Here is a 24036-nt window from a genome sequence, read left to right as displayed (position 1 = left end):
AACTGACTATATAATTGTAATTTCAGAAGATCCAATTGATTGTCAGTGAAGTGGCTAGAAAGGGGAGTTTTCTTTGTGGCAGTAGAAAATAGATGCCAGGTAATGCTATGGGCATTATTAGTTAATGAACCATTCAGTGGGGTTCAGCCGTTCAGGTGGCTCAGTCATACAGTGATTGGGAACATCATCAGGCTAATTAGTTTCTTATACAAAAATATAACTAGGTTAAGGATAGGCACAGATAGTTCAACTCTGAAGTATTTGAAACCTTTTTTTCCCACTTCAGATTCACTTTAGTCTTTCTCACAATTCATTTGTTCACAACTTGAGCTGACAATTCAGTATAGTGAGGGGAAACTTCTTCTGATCACGCCATGAAAAAACTAACAAGAACGGCTATTTAATTGGAATTTCTCTATTTACATGAAACTTGATAACATTAAATAGATATTCATTCAGTTTCAAGACGACCTTACAGTACCTTGATACAACAACAACAACAACAACAACAAGCCTTCTCCAAACCAAATAGGGTCAGCTACATGGGCTTTGGCCTTCCAATCAACTCTGTTTGAGGCCATACTAAACACAAGGTATACGCTATGCATATTCTTTCTCACCGCTTCTCTTAAGGTTATCTTAGGGTTTCCCCTAGTTCTTCTAATTCCTTCAATCTGAATTAAATAAGAGGTTTCTTAGGACTTCCCCTAATTCTTCTAATTCCTTCAATCTAGATTAAATGGCTACCTTCCAGTACCTTGATATTGCCAAGAAATTAGTAAATGAGAGAATTTGGTTCAGAACAAGTTCTTGGCTAAAAACAAATCCCCTAAAAACCAAAACATCAGGGATTTGTCATAAAATATCTCAACATCCATATTGAATCTTAATTTTTATTTAAAAAAAGGGCCACATGCAGAAAGATCATAAGGAAATTGAATAAGGTCGCCGGAAGTAATACCTTAGCCATGGAAGTTAAGATATCAGCCAAGAAAAAGTCGGAAAAAGTTATCACCTGTACCAATAAAAATTGTCAGGTGGAAAGCACTACATAGCCGTCAACAAAATTTTGACACTCCTACATGTCAATGAAATGCAGTTCTCATACAAAACAAAAATTATTTGATGCAGATTTTAAAACCTACATCCGCAAGTCCAATAAGTTGCTCTAGTACTACCAGTTGTAGTACTATATACTTGGTTTATTTTCAAATTTTTAAGTAGTTTGGTTGAACCATGTCCTAACCTAGTTCAATTGGTTTGATCAGGTCAAATTTAACTTGTCACGGGACTTTAAGTTGCATGACCTGTTAAGTTGTTTAGTAAATTGGTCCCTGTAAGTTGTAAAACCTCCACAAATGGGATGAGCCATTTTGAATCTGTTAGCCCAGTTAGACTTGTTTAAGTTTGTTAGTCAAATCAGTTACGGTTGTCTTAAATCTATTTCGACTCTGTTGTTCTATTTCTAATTTTGTCGACTCAGAGTCCAGTCCTATTAGTCCTCAATGGGATGAATAAATCAGTTTCAGTTTATTAAATTTTTTGAGCAACCTGAAGTCTGATTATCTTCTTCTGCAGAGAGGCAGTGCTGGTGATTAGAGTGCAGTTTCCCTGGCGGTTCAAAGCCCAAGAGGATCCCCTTGGTGCTAGATGTTTGGAACCCTGGCTCTTCTCCCTAGCTGTGAGATCAGTCTTCAATCAGATTTGCCATTACAGAAACTGCTGTTTGGGATGCCTCTGCATCAATAAGGAGATCCTCATCCCATCCCCTTCTCTGCCCATTCTCAGTTTATTTTTGAAGCTTCATAAAACCTGTTCCATCATCCATTCCTGCAGGATCCCCCATCAGAGTAAGTTTATATTTGAACCATAACTCCATCACAGCTGCCCTGACACTTGATCCGCACATCAGACCGGTATATCCACACAGACCCTAAAATTCCAATAACCCTAATTTCCCAATAAACCTAAACTTCCGCAGAGTTTTATCTTCCACTTCCCACCATCAGAGCAAGCTGAAACTTGGAGGAAACCTTTGTCCGCATCATGAGTCACACTTGATCCTAACCAAGGCCCTAAACACCAAATCATTACAAAGTTATCCTAAACCCTTACCAGTTCCTTTTAAACCCTAAAAACAGAAAACAGATGATGTAACCAGGTCCAGCCCACATAAAGCCCATCAAAATTCAAAGCACAAACCAGGCCCATTGGCGCACCAAAGGGCTGGCCGAACCCTCAGAAGGGAACTATGGTCTTTTCCCCACCCTCTTTGAACACCAAAAGGGTAAATTCCAGGATCTTTTTAGGATCTCATATCTATTTTTTATTTTTCAACTGGATAAGTGGTAGAGTCCTCGATGAGTAGGATTCCTCTGGAAGTTGGGTATTTATTTTTGCAAGTTTCTTTTAAATATGAGATCTCTAGAAGACTCCTTCCTAATTTGTTTTTGAGTTGTAAAGGGAATCTCAATCCATGGATTCCCTAGGTTGACCCCAATCAAGTTCCCTAGGTTGAGTCTAAGTCCCCTTTCCTCAAGTGTAAGGCTATTTAAAGCAATTCAGTGAAGCATTAATAAAATTTCAGAGATTTGGAGTCGTGGGAGGCTAACCCACGACCTGGGGTTGAGGGTTTTGATAAATTCTGCAGTTCTAATTCTTCTTCTTCACCTTCTACCAGCCTGCGGCAGCCTTGAAGCTTCACCAAGTTCAGCAACAACACCTCCAGCCCCTCCCTCTCCAACTAAATTAAAAACCCAACCCCCTCCCTTGCCGAATTTCCCTCCCCTAACAACATCACAAACATCCTTCCCTTCCCTCTTCTGTACTCGGCAGCAGGCCCTCTCCCCCAAATAAAACCCCACCCCTTCCCCTTTTGCTCTAGGATTGCACCCTCCTCCCCCTTTCACAACTTCTAAACTCAACTACAGCCCACTCCTTGAAGTTGCAGAATTTTCCTGCACTTCATCTTCTTCATTAACCATTAGAACCTTGTAACTCCTCTACTATTAATCCAAAGCCTAAACCCTTTTAGAACCAGCATCCCCAACGCCTATCCTACCTTCAATCCAATCCTAACCCTAACCAAGAGTCCTAAACATATTAGGAGACCTAATTTTACTTGGAAATTTTCTGCAATAGCAGTTTGTATAAAACAATGTATGTTCTCTTAATTTCAAACCTCTTTCTAACCTAGCCGAACCCTAAAATCCTACCCAAGTCAACCCTATACTTGCCTACACCTAGAACTAAGAGTTGCGAACCTAATCAGACCTAGCCGCAGGATTCCTTGAGTTTTTTTAGTACAATACAGCTGCTGTCCTTGAGTTCCACACTTGAAAAGCAAGGTTATGAGTCCTTAATTATTGCTGTCGATTTGACCCCAAACAATGAAGTATTGAGCCCTAGACTACCTGATAATTTTAGGAAAGATCCTACTACAGGCCCTGGAATTCAGGGTTGCATCAATAGACCTCCCACTTTCATTTTAGCCCTTACTTGGACTGAGACTTCTCCCACATCAGGTCACACACTCGTCACTCGCACACCCAAACTAGATTACCCCTCATTCCCACCTTCAGCTACCTAAAACCAGCAGACCCTAATTCTCCTTATCAAGTAGGTTCTTCTCTAATTTTCCAGGTGACAATTATCTGAACCAAATCAGTCAAAAAGCTATATCAATGCTGCAAGGTAGGATAATTCTAGCCATACTAATCTCCTAAGAAATTTAATCTTTAAAAGAAATCTTCTGCTGAAAATCCATAAAACAAACTTGTCCATAAAAAAAATTTGTAATTAGTAAAGCAACTTCATATCTAACCATCCTTGACAAATCTAGAGCCACTAAAGACATTGGTGACATGTGCCAAAGCTAAACAAATGGGAAAACAACATACAAATAAATAAATAAATAGTACCAAGTCAACACTTGCCTGCAATGGGAATATTATCCGGCAAAGAGTTCTTAAGAAGAAATAGCGTGATGATAGAAAAAAAATATCGAAAGGAAATATGAGAATCATCATGACTGCAGCATACAGAGATACCTGCCACATTCAAATTAAACTTTAAAATGTATCGTCTATTGTACAAGAAAAGGTTCTAGAAGTAGTTTGCCATCACAACTCATTTAACATTATGGCATGTTTTTCAAGCACAATATATCAACAAAACAAACAGAACCCACCCCATCATCACAATCCTAAGTCCTTGGGTTATTTGTAGGATAAAGACCTTTCTGGCATTTAAAACATTCCTTATCCCTCCCTAAGTAATCCAACAAGAAGCATAAAAAGAACTTCCGTAAGGGAGCACAAATAGAGCCGAAACATCCACCCTGACATTTCTTAGAAATAACTGAGGTAACTAAAAGGTGAAACAGATTTCTAAACTTAGCTAGGAATGATGCACTCTGCAGAAATTATTTGAGGCTTCTCTAAAAGGTTACAAGTATACAGTAATCAGAATAAATCAGGACCTGACTAATACACAATTGAAAGAAATTATAGGCAGTGCGGAAAACAAAAAACAGCTCAACTATAGGATTCACAAAAACGAATGATGTTTTTTTTTTTTTTGGGTAGATTGTAAGATACAGATTTGCCAGACATCATCTACGTTATAGATAATTGGCACTAGTAAACCATATCCAAGATGACTGTTTCAGAGAAACCATGGGTTCTAACATCACCAATGAACCCGGATGTATCATGCAAAGCCCACTACAGAAAACATGCTTTACCCAACACTACACTTCATAGCCCTATATACACTTCTTTTGGAAGCAAAACTATCATACTAGACACCAAAAGGTGTTATCCTTCTGTTCACATCCAGTAACCCAAGTGGAAAACCAGACTCTTGCCACGCATAGACTTAAGGGTTCCAGTAAAGTTTGTTTCTACTCCTAGACACTGAAACTGTCAATTGTGCTGGGGGGGATCTTAGAACAACACCATTCTTTTAAAATAGTAATAATTTAATGATAATACCTTACTCTGTAGAAGATTAAAAATAGTTTCCTCAATTAACACAATATATCTGAACAGATTCATTACAGGCAACATAGCTCCATAGATATTGAAAAAATCTAAAGAAAAAAAGTAAGACTGAATTTTACACCCTCACCCTCACACTCAAACCACAAACAAAAGGCAAAATTGGCTAACACTAAAATTAGTAGAGAAAAACATTGATGAGATTCTTATGAGTGAATTAGATATTACACTGGTTGTGATGCTGCCAAAGACACTTCTCCATGAGAGTAGAGATAAAGGTAAGCAGTCATGCTTGTTGGCACAATGATTGCCATCCAAGTAGCACACTGAAAATGTCAAAACATAACATCTAAGAGATAAGGAATATGCTACTGTAAGAATCTTAATCAGTCTACATTGATTACTAAATAATTGCTACTGGCTGAATGATTTTGTTGAAGATGAATAGAGAAATTTTCTACAATGTAATGCAAAATCAACAAATGAATCTTTTAACAGGACAAACAAAATGTTATTCTATTTATCCTTACAATACAAGGCTTATGTATTGTTTAGTTTAGCCCTAATTCCTTGGTTACCCATTATTGAAGATGGCATTTGGTCCCTCAGTGTAAAGTAGAGGAACTTTGGCTGATCTTTTTCCCCTCCAATAAGAGCTTTTAAGTGTATTACATTAAAGTAAATAGACTGAAAACAGGAGTCAAATTAACTATTATCTCACTCAAATTAAATACTAATCTAAAAGAGACTAAACTAACTTAGCACCACATGGTAACCAAATAATCCAATCTGAATTCTCACAGAACTAAGTAGGGTATCGGCTTATAAAAGATGTCCATTACATTAATAAACTCGAAAATAAGAAACACAAGATCCATAGAACCCAACCATGGCCCAAAATAAAGTTTTACGAGACCCACTTGGACAATCTTGACTGCATTATATACCAAATTAATACTAGATGAGAACTTTAGTACCTTCCATATTTCTCTATGTGAAAGATGATCCTGGGGAAGATCAAATATTTTAGCATAGTCGATAGTAGACTGAGCAAAAACCCATAAATTCACTCCCCAAAGCCACACCATCAATGTCTACAAAACCAACACCGAAAGTAAGGATGCATACTGAAGATGAAAAAATCCAGCACCTCCCTAAATTCTAGATGTTTGAAGTAGTCCAGCCATTTTAAAACATTACAAAACAAAAAGAAAAACAACTTACCACAAGAAGAAGAGGATTATAATACAGAAAGGCCTCATACAGAAATAAATCCCGCAAATCAGCACTCATTCTCATCACGGAGTCCCAACCAATCTGCAAATCTAATAGAGAAACCCATCTAAGAACAGATCAACAGAATGATCAGTTTCACATTTCAGTCCACTTCCTGGACAACTACTAGAACTCCTATAGTCCATCTGCGGCATTGAAATATAAGGATTAACAACAGACCTTGCAGCATCCAAAGCCCCAGATAAGAAACAGGAGTACCTGGAAAATTAACCACAATGAAATCATGAAAAGTATGTCACTGGCCATACAAGAAGCATATCTACACAAGAACATAAAAATTTTCCTTCAAAAGTCAGGTTATTTTTCATAACTTATATTATGGAAGGCCAGGCTCTGTGACGCAGGATCAACCAGAAACTAATTTTTCCTATAAAAATAACAAAGTGAACCTTAGGTTGATGCAAACCAAGCCAAAAGGCTGTCTTAATTTGGACAAGCAGCAAAATACATCATGGTTCAAGAACTGGCTCTTGACACCCAACTCGCCAAGCCAAAAAAGAAAGATCTTGTTCAAGATGTGGTATTTTTTCCCAGCCAACTCAAGTGAACTCCAGGGCCCATCTAGGGTGGTTTTAAGGGTTAGGTTGGGCTCAAAGTTTGTATTTAGTCTATTTTAGGCCTTCTAAACACACTGGTGGCCTTAGATTTGTGAGAAAACAGCCCTAAGCATGAGTTCTAACCAAGGTGTGAAATTTTTCCAAAACTACCAAAACCCTGGAATTTTTTATTCAGATTTTGACCTTTCATATAGCAAGGGTAAAGACTGCTGCAAAATTTCGGTGAGATTTCAGTGAAATTTGGCCGAGATTTCGGAAATCTCGGCAAAACCTACACCTTTTCGATAGAATGCTATAGGAATGAATATGCAATGTTATAAAACTATATTAGGACATATAAATGAGATACATCAAATAACTTAAATAGCAATAGATTTCCATCCATACGAATACACTAGAACATCACATTCTTGACTCTTGGGAATACAATAATACACCAATCAAAAGTTTCCAATATAAATCATAAGTTTATAATAGAAGTGTTGGGTATGGCTCATGTTTCACATTCTGTGGCCGACGACCTTCCCCCATGAATAGTTATTGTGGGGAAAATGTCACATTGGTTGAAGTTCTACTTGAAATAGGCTTGATTGATCTTCCTTTGGTGTTGTCGATGAGCTAAGAGTAGTTGCAACTAAAGATCCGGCTGAAACCACAAGAAATCCAGCGAAAAATGAGAGTTCCTGCAAGATTTGGTGAGAGAGTGGCGAGAGAGGTCGAGAAATGACCTCTCCCATTTGAGATAAGGGTCTTAAAAGTGTGTGGTTGGACCAAACCTCAGTCCAACCGAGATATTGTGGTAAGAACTCAAGATCTAGTTGTGAGAACTCTGAGATCTCGCTCGATCGAGATCTCATATCACCTTCTTGAAAAAAAGAGATCTTGAGTGAGATCTCGCCAAGATCTCAAATCATGACATATATAATATGCATGCATGATAAAGAACAGTGATAAAGACAATGAATAACATAAATTCATGGCTTCATGGGTTCAATTCAGCATGGAAACAATTAGGTAACATAGGTAACATAAGGATCAGTATTAGGGAAAATTCAATCAAAATGGTTATGCAAGAACTTTCAAGATTCTGACAAATTGCAAGGTTAGGCATTAGTTACAAAAACAGCCAGCATTCATGTTAAACAGTAAAACATTCAATATAAAGCATCTACAGCGTACAACGGGTGATAGGACTATAGAGAATTTAAAGGATAAAGGTAGGAATAAGTAAACACCAACCTGATTTTCTTTTTTTTCTCTTTTCTTTTTTGTGGGTGGGGGGGGGGGGGGGGGGGGGTTGGAGGAAAACAGGAGAAAGAAGTATAGAAGAAGAAGAGTAGGAGAACAAGGTTTGGAGAAGGAGAAGAAAGCAAGAAGAAAAAAAATTCAAGAATAAGAAGCAGCAGAGATGGAAAGAAATTCATGCATGAAAGAGAGAGAGCAGGTCCTTCAATTCATAATAATTCAACTGTGCCTACAAAAATGCCAAAATGGGCACTGACAGATGGAAACAACCTCAAAGTGACTACATCAGGTAATTATAACTACCTAAAAAAACAGCAAAATGAAAGGAGGGGGGATACCTAATTTGTGGGATAGGGGGATGCGTTATTACAACAGAATAAAAATTAAAAACTAAAAAATAAATTAAAAAACTGATACCTGTCCTCATTACTATGTTGATTAATTGTAACCAAAATGAAAATGCAAATATTAGTGGAAAAGGAAATGGTTTCTTTGGAAAAACCAATCTTAACTATGTTTGGTTAAAATGAAAAAAATTATGCAAAAAATCAAAATGCATTAAGTTATACTACTTGTCGACTCACGAGACTTTCATTGATTCGATGTTATAACTTTCCTTTGGTTCTGGAGTGGGAGAAAAATAACATCTCGTGAAAATAACTTTCACTACAAATGAGACAACCCAGTAAAAAGTTGCTTCTCATTTTCCCTCACCATAGAAACTTCTTTCCAACACAACACACAAGAAAATTGTTGAACATACAAAAGGCCTAATAAATATAAAAAATTCACAAAGATATATGTGTGTGTGCATATATATATATATATATATATATATATATATATATAAGAAAGATTGTTAATTGGAGGACCAAAGCCAGGTCTCACAGTCAATAGTGAATTTCAAAAGATCAATGAAAGCCCTATGGATTCGAGGTCACCATAAATAGCTACAAACCTTCGCCACCGGTCAACTTCCAACAGAAACCAGAAAAAGAGCCATGATGTACAGACACTTGAAGGAAAGAGAAAGCCACATCTCTTCATATTGCACACAATGCTACCCCAACCCAAAAAAAAAAACCCAAAACCAGACTGCTTCAGTAAATTGTTGATGAACTAAAAAGGTTATTCCTAGGCTTTTAAAGTGTAAATTTACTCAGCTAATTTTTTGAGGGCATGCCCCATCCCATTCTACCCTTCATAGATGGAGGCTGATTGATAGATTAGTGATGTGTCAATATTGAAACCAAACCAAAAGAAGGGGCCCAAACCGAATAAACCAATCCAAACTGAATCTGAAGTCTTATCAGATTGGTTTTGAATTGGGAAACTACAACTCCGGACCACACGGAACCAAACCAAAAACCAAACTGTTCTACCCAGTTAAGAAACCATTACCAGGCCAAAACTCATTAAAAACCATGGTTTTCTTTCATAGTTTTACTGCAAAGAGCATACTTAGAAAGTTCTCAATCTTGGGTAGTTGTCACTTGTGATTCCACGTGTTCGTAACCTTAATCATGTAGTTTATGTTTCTAGGAAGCATTTTTCTAACAATGATGTGGAACCGAATGGAGTGAATGAAAAAACACAAACTGAATTCAGCCCAATAACAAGAAATCAATACCAAACCAAATCCAAATCGTTAAAAAATCATTAACAAAACCTGAATCTTAACTGAATCAAACTGAAAATTCCCTAATGGTTTGGTTTTGGTTTCCCCAAAACGCAGACAGAAACCAAGGAAACCAAACCAAACTAACCAATTGACATCTCTAGACTAGCCCATTCTTCAAAGACTCCAAAGAACATGCAAATAATAAAGCAACTCAAAGAAGAGAAAACCAAGTTGTGAACCAAAGGAGCCTTCAAGTCAATGAGTAAAGCCAGCACAAACTTTGTTTAAATAGAAATAGAAGGGATAGAAGCAAGTATAAAAAATAAAAATAAAAAAAGTGGAAACAAAATCACCCACACTAACCCCTCTCAGGATTTGCTCCTAGCACTAATCTTGAGAGTACTGTCCTTTCTCTTTTTGCCGTTTACACCACATTCTAATAATTCCCCTCAAGCTGGAGCATATATGTTAATTATGCTCAACTTGTTACAAATGTAATCATTATTCCCAAAGGTTCTGTAAGCAGGTCCACTAGTTCCTCTCCTATACGAACATGACTAGAAGAAATAAGTACTTGTTACAGCTTCTCAAGGACAAAATGGCAATTAACCTCAATGTGCTTTGTATGTTCATGAAATACAGGGTTGGATGTGGTAAGAGTGCAGCTTGACTATTACACCACGATGGCATAGGGCAAACTATCAACAAAACCAAGCTCTCTACTGTCTTACACATCAATTCAAAGTGACCTATGCCATAGTGTGATCGATGCAGATCCACCGGCAATTGGGGCATATTTTCAAAGAAGGACGAGGGTTCAGTCACATAGGCTATATGTGAAATCCCCCGGATTTCTACCCCTTTAACCCGTGGCTTTAAAATCGAGAAATTCGGGCCTCGAGTTGACGAAAAATGTGGGCCATTCAAGTGGAGCCCAAAGGGTTGGAAATGGAACCAATGTTGGTGGATGACCCTTGTGATGACTCATCAACTCTCCTAAAGTTTAATTGAAGAGAGAAGATTAATCATGATGGTGTAAAAAGGGTGATCTTGGAACAGCCATAGACCGGTGATGGAGAATCCGATTGACGCGAATAAGGTATCAAAACGAAGAGCGTCGAAAGACCTTTCCAACAAGCCAAAGATCTCCCAATTTGGACTTCATTTGGCCCCTCAACCAGGGCCGGTCAGTCGGGCCGGTAGACTGCCCCCAGCCCAATTCGGGGCAGAATCGGGTTTTACCCTTTAAAACCCTATTTTGAAGCTCTCTTTCACTCATAATCACATTTTATGTTGCTACTACGAGGCTAAGGCTCAAGGAGGAGGAGAAACCAAGGGAGAAGAAGGTTCTTAACCATTCGGAAGCGTGTCGGCACCTGGATCTTTGCGGAATCGTTAGGAAAGGTAAGATTCATCAAACCCTCTTCTTTGGGCTTAGTTTTAGGAGTAGTTCTTCGCAATATATGTTGGATTTGAGTAGTTGTAACATGATAGGTGTTTTAAATGCTTGCAAATAGTTTCATTTATGTTTCCCTCTGGTTTATAAGTGATTTGTGCGAGTCGTTGTAAACGATTTTGCATTTTGGCTCTCAGACCCAGTCGAGAGCACTCGCGAGAGCCAAAATTTGGGGCTTTTTGATTGAGATGGAATTAGATCAAATTGAAGGTACCATTAGAACCCTTTTGCTGCCAAATAGGCATTCCCAAAGTTTCGTTTCGATTCGACTTCGAATCGATGGTGAAATTTGATTTTAGCCGAAACTAGGTTGAGAAAAGTGGGTTCGAAACTAGTTGGCAGATTAGGCTTTTGTTGGGTGATTTTGGGAACTTTATTAAAACCCAATTGACTTCTAATTTATGTCTACTGATCCTCTTACATGATTAGGTTTATTTTGATTATAATCACCAACTCATAAGTGTAACTTTGTGGAACTTTGGAGAGCTTATGCTAACTAAAAAGGTGAGGAATATACTCAACATTATCTTGCATGTTTAATTATGTAATTAAATTTCATTATTGATAGATTGCCTTGCTTTAATATTTATTATCTGGTGATTATGTGTGGGACTTTGTACGAATGAAAGGTAAGCAAGTATCTTTGCTTCTATTTTCAATATTCTTTGAAAACAATATGAGAATGTATGAGATGGATGAGATTGAATGGATTGAGTGTTTTCTTTTATTTTCAAATTCTAAATTATTGATACGAAGATATATGGATGATGTTGAATTAAATTACTCTTTTTTATTTTATGTTTCAAACTAGGGTTGTGGGTTCGCCCATTACCCTAGTGAACTTACATGAGTATGCATCTAGACCTAAGTACATGAATGCTAAGTGTCTAGAAGTGTTTGGCTAGGTAACCTCATGAGTACTACTACCCTTCCGGCAGGGGTATTGAAGCCGGTTAACCCGTGATGTTAGTGGCTGGGTCCTAAGCGTCAAGCAGGCCCACTATCATCATAGAGAGGTAGGGTTGCATATAATAGATAAGGGCTCCTGGGAACTCAAGACCGGTGAAATGATCCGTAAGAGGACATGAAGAGCATCATGTCCATTATATGTGGATGACCACTGGGTTAAGGAATGAGATCCAATAGATGCCTCCCGTTGAGGATTCCATTCATAAGTGGAAAGGTATTGAACCAAAAGGGCACTAGGCATGAGGGGAGATATCCGGACCATATGTAGTACGAGACCGTATGACTTTGCACTGGGCTAGGATTATCCTTGACACGCGTCAAATCTCATACCAAACGGTGATATGAGAGAGTGGTGACCTATACCCCAACCATGGCTTGACAAGACTTTACCCAACAACCGCGAAGAACCCAATAGACGTCTCTTGTTGAGGGAGAGTGACTAAGACCACCCAAAGGAGATTGGTGTACAAACTTAATGTGTGTCTACCATAGAGACCTCATGATAGAGTTAGGAGCATAATATCATAATCATTCATACATCATATCACTATCATTAATTACATTATCGATACTCAAGCTATATGTGTGGTGTGGGATCTTGTGTACGAATGCATGATATGATGTGGAATCTTGTAGATGAATGTATGATAAGATGTTGAGTTGACCTCACTGAGTTCTATTGAGCTCATTCCTTTTTATATGTCTGTTTCTATTAGAATATTCTGCAGGTTATGAGGACTCCTTCCAAGTGGAGGATTCGTCGCCGGCAGGCTTTCTTGAAAGAGTGACTGAAGAAGATGTAGACTTGTATGGAGCTTCATGCTCGTGCAAAGACTGTTCTTATGAGGATGGATTTCATTAGGGAATCAATTTAGTTTAAATTCCGCTATGACAATCTATGCTTCCTTCAAACTCTGATGTCCATTTTGATTAACTTTAGATAATGGATGATTGTAACCTTTTGATAATCCAGATTTAATAACTTATTATTAGAACTTGATTTATTCTTGTCCTTTTAATTATGCTATATCCTGTGTTGTATGGAATTGTCACTGAACCTAGGTCCTGCGATGTATCAGCCCCACGGGTATTCGGGTATGGCCGGATCCGGCTGGGTGGGGTGTGACACTATAGGCCTTTGATCCCATGGGTTGAATATAACAAGCCTTCATAGAAGGCCTAAAGTAAGCATAACTTGGGGTAAGTGAATTTATTTCCTATTGCTTAATTTATTTTACATTTCAGAACTTGGACCAGATTAATACGGGTTCAAATTAAGTTAGATACTGTGAATAAATTCAAGGTAGGTTATTTTAGTTTTTTATATATTAAGTTGAATAAGTTGGGATTGGTCCATTCCTAACGCGGTGATGTGAACTAAAATTCTCCCCTTGGCCGAAAGCCTAAGTTGGGCCCAAAACCAACCTAGAGGGAAGCCTCTGTAGGCTGGCCAAACCATGGAGGGGCAATTATGTCCTTATCCCCCCCCAGACTAATTTTAGCATGTATCTTTATTTTTTTTTATTTCAGCAAATTTCAATTAGAGTCTTTAGTTAAATAGAATTGAGCATATGTGAATTAGAGGCTTTAGTTAATTAGGATTTTATTTCAGCATGAGTCAATTAGAGTCCACTAGTTCTTTTACTATTTATTATTATTTGTTCGGTTGTGATTCAATGGAATGGGATCTTAATCTATAAAGGAGTGCCACTTAGGCTTAGAGTCTTTTAGTAGGCTATAAATAGGCATATTCTTTCTCTGTAATCTTCAGTCTGATTATTGAATAAGAACATTGAGTTTGGAGAACCGTGGTCCCTATTTGAGGAGGCCACGGCAGATTTTCAGTCAAGTTTTTTTCTTCAAGATCAGCAACTCTGTCTAGCACTCTTCTTCAACAATTCCAGCAGGTGTTCAAGGGTTTTTGAAGTAAGTTTCAGCAATCCCAGCCCCTCCCTACCCCCCCCACCCCCACCCCCACCTCCCCTAAACCCCTGCAACTCTGCAAGCCCTTTTCCTCCCCTCCCCTCCCCTGTTCTCGTAGGTGTTCCCACTGCCTTCCCCTGCTGCCGCACCTTGGCAGCAGCCTTCCCAGACCCCCACGACATTCCCAGCCCTCTTTCCAACCCATACGACCCCTCTGGCCCACAAACCTAAAGGACCCCTCCCTCCCTAAACCTCTCAGCCCCTCTCTCTGCCTCTTCTCCCTTGCGGCAGGATCAGAAAACAGAGACGAAGAAAAAGAAAGAAAAGAAAGAAGAGGGAAAAAAGAAAAGAAAAGAAAAGGGGAAGAACAAGGAGAGATAGAAAAGTTCTTTCGACCCGTAACAATTTGTTTAGCCTAAAACCTTTCCCCTATGCCTGCCATCTAGTTTTGTTAAACACATACCCTACCCATAACTTCTAGAGTAGGATCTCCATCCAATAAATTTCCCCTCCTAATTATTTATTCATCCCATCATCTCATATAAACCCATCTATTATTCCCCATTGTTTCCATCCAACTCCTATCTATTTCAGAGCAGCCCTTAGGTATCCCATAGTGTTGTTGATTTAGTTGCTGGAAGATTATGGGTAAACCCTAAAATTTAGGGAATTCATCAAAAAAGCCTAACCTAAATTTGGGTTTTAAATCACACGGATAGGACTATAATTGAGGTTGCTTAAAAAGCTTATAAATTCCTCAATTAACCACAGCATAGAACAGAATAGGCTTTGAATATTTAAAATTTGCTTGGCAAATTGATGCTGCCTCCCTCTCTTGCATGGGTAAGTGTTGATGAATCATATCCAGCCTGAAGACTTTGTGAGTCAGATCCAAGTTGAAGCTTGTTAATGAGCAAATCCAGGTTGCCACTGGGATTTCTTGGCGAGCAATATCCAAGGTCCATTGTGACTGAGGAGTCAGTATTCAACTCCAAAGGACTTGTCTACTAGCCATCTGGAACTGGGTTTTGCACTTGCTTTTTCCAGCTCTTAGAAGGCCATGTTTTATTCCCAATTATTTAGCACCCAGGGATCTAACTCAGTAAGCTAATTAGAAGTTAGTGAGCTAATTAGAACTTTAGAAGACTGTCAGGTATCTGAAAAGTACACGACGGGTTAAGTAACTAGAAGTCCAAATTAAGAGATAGTCATTCATAGTTACCAGATTTATTTATTGGTTTGGGTACAACAGGTAGAATTGTAAGAATTATGCACAAACTTGAATTCTTGCAGTTCTTTACATTAACAAAAAGAAGAAGTTTCTCATTGACTAAAAAATTGCATCGCATGGTGCCACTATGAGGATCTATTGCTTGGTTTGGGAACTTTACCATTTTCCAACAAACATTATCCACTTGGATTAACAAGCAGCATTTCCCACTTCATTCAAAAACAATTTCCAATTTATCAAAAGGAAAACAAAAATAAAAAGTTAAAAGTAACAAGGTTATTAATATGGAATCTCCAACCACACCTTGAATCTCCATAAGAAAATTGGGGATGGCATTAGAGAAGTAGCATGCAATGGCAAACTTGCACTCATCATTTCACTCAGGTCTAGATGAAGTTGATACTGCTCCTCAGTGCTCTTTTCCAGTTCGCTAGATCCTAAACGAACCCAAATGAAATTAGACACGTCCCTGATACATCTATAGAATGCAACACTAAAGGAAACCTTTTTATTTTTCTTCGCATGCACAATTTAAAGGATCCTCATACCAAGATCAAAGAAAACAGGCCTACCACCAGAACGTCGTAGATGTGAACTGTAAGCAGGAACTGCTCAAGGACTTCCAAGCGTAGGTGAACGTACAATATAAAGGCTTCTACGTTTTTGTACCTACCAAGAAGCCTGCAGGGAGGGGGGGGAAAGAATTTTGGGGAACTATAAGAAAAGGCAATTGACCCATCGAATATAAAAGATTTTGCTGCCACTATCGAATATAAAAAAATTTGCTGCTCAGAAAACAAGCAATGAGATTCCAAATAAGACAAAAATACTAAAATGATGTACTTAAAAGAACCCCATTTGCAATCAATAAAGAATCAGAAGCAGAAAAAGTGATCCTTGGTAGAATCAAAAAAGGGCTCACAAAATACCAAGGTCTATATTTCAGGCAATTTATATAGGTTAACTAAAATAACCCACTAATGAGATATTCTTCTGCCTTGAGAAGACAAGGAAGAGAAGCAGTGATATTTCTAAGAGGGGGAAAAATGCTTTGAAGCCAATAGTGTGATGATAAGCCAAAAGTGGATGACTAAGTAAAGTCACAGAAATGGTTTACAAAAAGTAAGGTCTATCAATTTATATACATAAATACACACACAAGTATCTCTACATTTCTTCAATTTACATGGATCAGCTAAAACTAACCCTTGATAGCCTGATAGGACACCATGTGAGTGTGTAGGGGTGGGGTAGTCGTAGGTTATCAAAATAACCCATGTAGGAGGGTCACGTGGGAACAGAGTTGTTTGGGTCTTTGGGGGCTACATTACATTGAAAATGTAAGGGGAAAGGGGAGGGGTGAATTCAGTTTTGTGGGGGCAAGCTTGCTTGCAGTGAGTGAACTGGAGTGAGTTCACCAGTTGAGTGACGGTAGCAGCGGTAGAGTTTTTGTCAAGGAGTTTATAGTTTGACAAAGGAATTTAATTGCATTTGTATGTTCGTTCCTTGCTTGTTCAATTCTATTCTGCAATTTCAGAGCAATTGAGTGTGAAATTACATCAGTGAGAGGGGAATTAACGGTGGGAATTACCAAAGGAGCAGCAGGTGGTTGCCAAAGATAACAGGGACGATTCAGGTTCTTATCAACGTCGTATCACAGCCAATGTGATCCTAGGGCCTGGTTAGAAGCATGGAAAAAATTCGATCAAAATGGTCGAAATTTCGACCGAAATGTCTGCAAAATTCCAAATCAAAACGAAATACAGGTACAGGTAGGCACGAAATGTGTCTTGTATCATTTCGTATCGACCGATATTTTCGGTCGATACGAGTCGAAATTATGGCCCGATACCATATCGGGCCGAAGCGATACTTGCGCAGCTTATAAAATGTCCAAAATCGACCCATTTTCGAGCTTACCGTCATTTTTGCCTGTTTCAACCCATATTGCCAGCGACATTTCGAGCTCTTTTTGAGTTTTTTTTTTTATTTCTCTTGCTTTCATCCCTCTTTACACCTAATTTCTACAACTCCATTTCCTTCAAACACTAGATTTGTTCCTCCATTTGTGCATTTTCTCAAATCTTGCAAGGTGAGTAACCAACTTCCTCAATTTTTTATTTTTGTTTCATTTGTGCCTTAAATCATCTTAGATTGCTTCCAAATTTATGTATGTTTACTTTAGAGTGTTGATCAATGAATTTGTAGTGTCAAAATTATTTTTTTATTCATCCTACTATTTTTTTTATTTTTCTGTTATTAAAAATTATTTACTAAATTATGTATATTGCTAAATATGTATATATATAGTACATGTATAAGCTTCAAATTAATGTATGTGAGAGTTGAGACACCATATTGCTGTGATGGTGTTGAATTAAAAAAAAAAAATTTGTTAATTACGTAATCATACTGTATTTAATATATATTTAAATAATTAAAAAATATTTAAATATTAAAAAACTTATTAACTTTTTGTTTTAAATTTAAAAATAGCAGAGTATTAGCGGAAGCATGTATGCAATTTTTGGAGCATGTTGTGGATATTTTTAAGATAGTGTGTATTTTATATATTTTTAAATTATATATATATATATATATATATATATATATATAAATAAATATAAATAGGAGGTTATTATTAGAAGCATGTGTCATTTTTTGAGCATATTGTGGAACTTTTCAAGATACTTAGTGTGTATTTCTTGTATCAGGCATTCTCTTTCAAAGATGTTAGACATAACTTGGCAACACAGGAGGCCACTAACAGCTAATAGAAGGAAGAGCGAGTGTAATTATTGTAAGAAACAAATAGGAGGAAGTGGGGCCACTAGGTTGAAGGTGCATCTAGCTGGTGACAACAGGGGATGTAACAGGGTGCCCAAAGGTGCCCGCAGAGGTCAAGAAGGCAATGGCCTCATATATTAGTGGTGGAAAGCAAACGAGGAAAGAGAAGAGAACACAGAGGGAGGAGTTCAAGGATGCATGTTTAGATGACCTTCCAGATCCTAAGGATTATGGTATGGATGAGCCAGGAGAGTGTGACCTTGATCCAGAGGCCCATCAGATGAGGAGGGTGGTGATGATGAGTAGGGAGCAACAGAGGGTTGATGACGAGGAGGCAACAGAGGGGTCTGGGTTGTGGGTCCTCTAGAGAGTAGGAGTCTCCTATCCCACGGGCCCCTACAAGGGGTCGAGCTTCGTTAGCACATCCTATAGATCCGAATCTTCAAATTCTTCGCAATGATCGGGCCCTATTTGCGAGGCCTGAGCATAAACAGAGAAAGTTGAAGCACTTATAGGGGAGTGTGAAGGAAAAAGTGGGGATGGCTTTCTCCAAATGGGCTTATATTACCATAGTATTCCAGCACATACAATCCAGGGGCCCTACTATAGAGATATGATTGAGGAGATAGGCAAGGCTGGGAGTGGTGTACAGGGCCCCACTCCATATGAGATATATAATGTCTATTTGTTTAAGCATAAAGAAGACTTAAATGAGTATATTAAGGGATTAAAGCCCATGTGGAATCATTATGGAGTGATTGTTATGGCTAATGGTTGGACTGGTCCCACTAGACAGTCCATCATCAATTTCATGTTGAATTGTGATGGGAAGACAGTGTTCCTCAAGTCAGTAGATGCATCCGATGAGAAGAAGGATGCAAAATACATTTACAAATTATTGAAGCAAGTGGTGAAGGAGGTTGGAGTGGAAAATGTGATTCAAATTGTGACTGATAATGGCTTCAACTACAAGAAAGCTGGGTTGAAGATGCAGGAGAACTCCAGGTATCTAAACATATAGTATTAATTTTCATTTGTAAATACATATATTTACATTACATGTACACTTTATAACTTTGTATTTATGCCTTGATGGATGGACAGATATAAGCTCTTGGACTCCATGTGCTGCTCACTACATTGACAATGTTCAAGGACATCGGAAAGGTCAAGCTTGTGAAGAAGACCGTGGAGCAAGCCCGACAAGTTAGCACCTTCATCTATAACCACACCTATGCATTAAGGATGATAAGGGACAAGTGTCAGGGTAAGTTAGTGAGGCCAGACATAACCATATTTGCTACTAATTGGATAGCACTGCAGAGCTTTGAGAGTACGAAGACTGGCCTTAGGAGCATGTTTGCATCAGAGGAGTGGTTTAACTGGGAAGGTTCTTCATCAGTGGGAGGAAGGAGAGCACAGTTGACCATACTCAATAAGACTTTTTGGCACGACGTGAGGATAGTGGTGAAGATGCTTGAGCCTATAGTGCATGTATTAAAGATGGTAGATCAGTAGAGAAAACCTACTTTACCACACATATTTGCTGCAGTAGAGAGGATGAAGCAGCAAGTTGCTCAGGTCCACCCACACGGCAACAAGAGAGTCCTCCAAATCATCGAACTTAGATGGCAGTCTATGTTGCAGCATCTACTGCATAAGGCTGGTAAGTTGTTAAGTTTAATATTTAATTTAATTTTCATTATGTTATATTATCACACTATTAAGATTTAAGCATTAACTAGTCCCTTTTATGACACACTTTTTCTTACACAACATACTGTTTAAATCCCAAGTACCATTACAAGGACAATCTTGGAATGAGGCAAGATTTGATGGATGCTGTCCAAACTTTAGTGGAGAAGTTGAAACCAGATCCAGCTAAACAAGCAATCATCCTTGTGGAGGTGAGATAGTGATTTAAATAATTTGATATTCACAATTCATAGTTTTATACTAAGTCATTAACATAGTAAGTAGTAACTAGTAGTAACTAGTAACTAGTTATTTTTTTCTCTTTATATATTAGATAAAGGCATTTAGGGATGCCACTGGGAGCTTCGGTCGTTCTATGGCCGTATGGGGACGGGACTCCGCCCCTGCGGGTAAGTTCATTCATTTATACATTTAATTATCATATTCTATCTTTAATTTAGTTATTTAAATATTAAAATGACTTGGAGTCTATGTTTGTTGCAGCTGAGTGGTGGTTGCAATTTGGACGTGATTCACACCACTTGAGTATGATTGCAAGCAAAGTGCTCTCCCAAACATGTTCTGCCACTGGTTGTGAGCGAAACTGGAGCACCTTCAGCCTCATTCACTTGAAGCGGCGCAACCGGTTGGGTGTGAAGCGTCTAGAGGACCTTGTCTATACACACTATAATATGAGACTGAGAGAGGATCATATTAGACAGGGGATGGACAGAGAGAGTACCAATATCGAGTTAGCCGATATATTTAAGATGGATGATGATGATAACCCAGTAGTTGACTGGATCAGGGACAGTGGAGAGCCATTGCTGGATGAGTAGGGAGATTGTCCCAATAGACGGATTGCAGAGGAGATGGGGGCTAATGTGGAGGACTTCATGGCAAAGGAGGGGAGTGCACATGCAGAGCCCGCCCGTACCTTCGTGCCACACCCTAGTGCATCCACCCAGAGTGAGGATTTGATTGTCTGGTCCGACACTGAGGATGAGGTGACTCAGGCCTCCGGTGATGACGACAATGGTGGTGATGATGACGATGGCGATGATGATGGAGGGGATGAGGAGGGTGTTGGACCTCGTGATCAGGATTCAGCTGATCCTAGGGACAGACCACCACCACCACCACCACCACGTGAGAGTCAAGGGTGGGGAGGACGACCACTAAGATTTACGAGCGAGAGTTAGTTCACCTATGCGACACAGGATTCAGACCATACTGGAACTGCATCTCAAGGCCAAAATGTTTCCTCTACATATTCGAGGGAGGGGAGACAGCACGGCTGTAGCACAGAGGACATGCCATCATATGGGTCATACCGTCCACCAGATGCCAAGAGCTTGGTGGGATCTATGAGATCGATGAGCATTGATGATGCTAGAGACTCCACCTCCAAAGGATCCGGATGGCATAGGCCTGAAGAGTCCTCATATGATACTGCAGTGGAGAGTATTGGTTCTACCGAGTCGACTTATGGTTATGGACCATATGGTGTCACTGTCCCTCCTAGCTATCAGATTCAGGGTTAGGCCAGTCAGCCACTAGTGGAGCCTTATGGTTATGGAGCAGCCTATGGAGCTTATGGTGTCCCTCCCATTGTCACCTATCAGAGTCAGCCACTGGGACCTTATCATTATGGACCTTATCCTTCTCCTGAGAGCCAGGGTGCTCTTTCATTTGTTGAGCAGATCTTCCACTCTATTCCACAACCACAAGGCCCACCACCACCAGTTCCTTGTTTGGAGATTCACAACTTCCCACCGTCAAGAAATCTTATACATATAGATGAGGCCACGTATAGAGATGTAGTTGTTGACTACATCCAAAACCATATGGGTCGAACATCATGGGACTTGTATTGTCATTTGTATAGGGTGCAGACGGAAGAGGGAGATGAATAAAATAGACAGGTAATTAATAACATTCTTGCTTCTTCTCTGATGTACTATATACTTGGAAAGTTTGATGTTACATTTTCAGTGGTTTTTTTAGTAAACTAGTAGCTCTATAGTGTTTATTATGCTTGAAACAGATATTATGCAAGAATCCAAATCAATTTGAGTGCATATGAGGCCTGAAATTGAGGTTCCAAGAGTCAGATAAAAAATGTCCAGGTTTCGGTCAAAATTTTGACCTTTTGCAAGGTCGAAATTTCTTCCTTGGTTAGAAGTAGAATGGAATCAAGAGTGGAAGAACTTGAGAAATCGGTAAAAGAACTCAAGATCCAGGTCAGCATGATGGACGCTAAGTAGACCAGCAGTTGGAAACAAATTCAAAGCAGCAACTAAGGGCTTACCTGATGCATGGAAAAACACTCGACATCGATTCACTGGCGCCAGAAGTGATAGAGGAGAGAAAACCGACTACTCCACAGCCGTTGACAGGTGTTAAGGGGCAGAAGGGAAGTTGCAGCAATCCGGTATGTGTCGAGGAGGTCGTCCATCACAAAGATTTTGTTCCACGACAACTGGAGGTGCTGATATTCACCAGCAGGGACCCCTAGGGTTGGATCGCAAAAGCAGAGAAGTACTTTCACCCATACGGACTTGACGGCGACAAGATCCTCAGAGTCGCAACACTGTGCTTCAATGGCCTGCATTTGGGTGGTTGTGATTTCAGGAATTGCAAGCACCAATGTCTTCATGGGAAGATCTGAAAGAAACAATGGTGAGATGGTTTGGTTTGCCTTAGTCGAAGAGCACTCAAGAAGCCTTGATCAGCCAAAACAGCACAGCTCCATTGGTGAGTTTTGGGAGCAATTCGAAACCCTTGATGCAGTGGCCAGCTGTCGAGACAAAGCTTTGGCTTCATGAAGCTTTCCTTTCAGGTCAGGTAGATGAGATCCGGGCTGAGGTAAGCCAATTCAAACCCGAGAGTTTGACCCAAGCTGTGGAGTTGGCTCAGTCTGTAGAAGCAAGGAACTGGGCCCTTAAAGGCTTACACCGACCCAGTATGGTGCAGCCCATTCCTACGGCCCATGCATTAGCCCAGTGGGGGGTAAAAATTAATTCAGTAACTGCAAAAGGGCCGAAGTCCAGCCCAGCGACGGGTAACTTAAATGGGGCCAGAATTAGCCTGGCTAAGTCGACCGGGCCAAACCAACCTCGACCCAATTCAGCTCCAACAAGCCCTTTGTCTTCACCAACATCTTCTCAGGCAGCGGCAACTCCCACAGCGAAGAACCAGTGATCCCAATGGTTGAAGCTGGAAGAAATCAAATCGAAGATGGACAAGGGCCTATGCTTCCACTGTGATGCACCCCACTCTAAGACCTGTCAGTGCCCCTACAAGAAGCTTAAGGTGCTGATGTTACATGAGGAGGATAATGACCTGGCGGCAGTTACACCAGATGCGTGCAATGGGGTCACAGTGGTCATAGGTGGAGGAACAAGTTCAACTTGAGGCAAGGTGAGACTTTAGGAAGGGAGTGGTGATAGGACACCATGTGAGTGTGTAGGGGTAGGGTAGTCATAGGGTATCAAAATAACCCATGTGGGAGGGTCACCTGGGAAGGGAGTTCATTGGGTCTTTGGGGCTGTATTATGTTGAGAATGCAAGGGGGAAGGAAGGGATGAATTAAGTTTTGTGGGGGCAAGCTTGCTTGCAGTGAGTGAACTAGTTGAGTTCACTGGTCAAGTGACAGTAGCAGCAGTAGAGTTTTTGTAAGGGAGTTGTACAGTTTGATAAAGGAATTCAATTGCATTTGTTAGTTCTTTTCTTGCTTGTTCATTTCTATTCTGCAATTCAGAGCGATTGAGAGTGTGAAATTACATCGGTGAGAGGGGAATTAACGGCGGGAATTACCAAAGGAGCAGCAGGTGGTTGCCAGAGAATACAGGGATGATTCAGGTTCTTATCATAGCCTGTTTATGTTACAAAACAAGAATCAAATTTGTCATTTCATTTTTATAATTCAAGGTGTTAATTTTATTTTATTTTTATTGAAGGGTAAACTTATCCTTTCACCTACCTTCCCTTCATTAGAGATTACTCTTGTACATAGGATGTAGAAGTTCTGACATCTAATTTATTACTAGGAAGCATGGTAGTTCAAACTTGAAATGAATGAGGAAATACTAACATCTAATTCATAACCACTGCCCCTAAAATGAATAGGTTGTTTTCTAACCACTGTAAGTAAACTTGAAATGAAAGAGACATGAGACATCATCATATGCAAACAACCACCCCAAAAGAAGGTGGGATTTTTTTTTTTCCGGGGGGGGGGGGGAGGCGAGAAA

At 39.4% G+C, this 24036-nt stretch overlaps 1 protein-coding gene across 1 annotated transcript in view; it reads right to left on the bottom strand.

Moving 5' to 3' along the window:
- Positions 1 to 17258, bottom strand: part of LOC149018619 (uncharacterized) — a 34725-nt gene extending 17467 nt beyond the window's left edge. Inside the window, exons 1-9 of the mRNA XM_089153927.1 lie at positions 17219 to 17258; positions 15847 to 15906; positions 15602 to 15735; positions 6456 to 6494; positions 6225 to 6317; positions 5978 to 6094; positions 5231 to 5326; positions 3936 to 4049; positions 962 to 1015 (exon numbers count right to left, since the gene is read on the bottom strand). Of these exons, the coding sequence (XP_089010053.1) occupies positions 962 to 1015; positions 3936 to 4049; positions 5231 to 5326; positions 5978 to 6094; positions 6225 to 6317; positions 6456 to 6494; positions 15602 to 15735; positions 15847 to 15906; positions 17219 to 17258 (747 nt within the window). The remainder of the gene's footprint in view (positions 1 to 961; positions 1016 to 3935; positions 4050 to 5230; positions 5327 to 5977; positions 6095 to 6224; positions 6318 to 6455; positions 6495 to 15601; positions 15736 to 15846; positions 15907 to 17218) is intronic.
- Between the last annotated feature and the right edge of the window lie 6778 nt (positions 17259 to 24036).

Source organism: Hakea prostrata, chromosome 4, assembly GCF_041222555.1.
Source record: "Hakea prostrata isolate BN-2017 chromosome 4, UWA_Hpros_2, whole genome shotgun sequence".
NCBI classification, from domain to species: domain Eukaryota; kingdom Viridiplantae; phylum Streptophyta; class Magnoliopsida; order Proteales; family Proteaceae; genus Hakea; species Hakea prostrata.
Note: the sequence above shows the minus strand (reverse complement) of the source record. Positions and strands in the feature narration are given on the sequence as shown.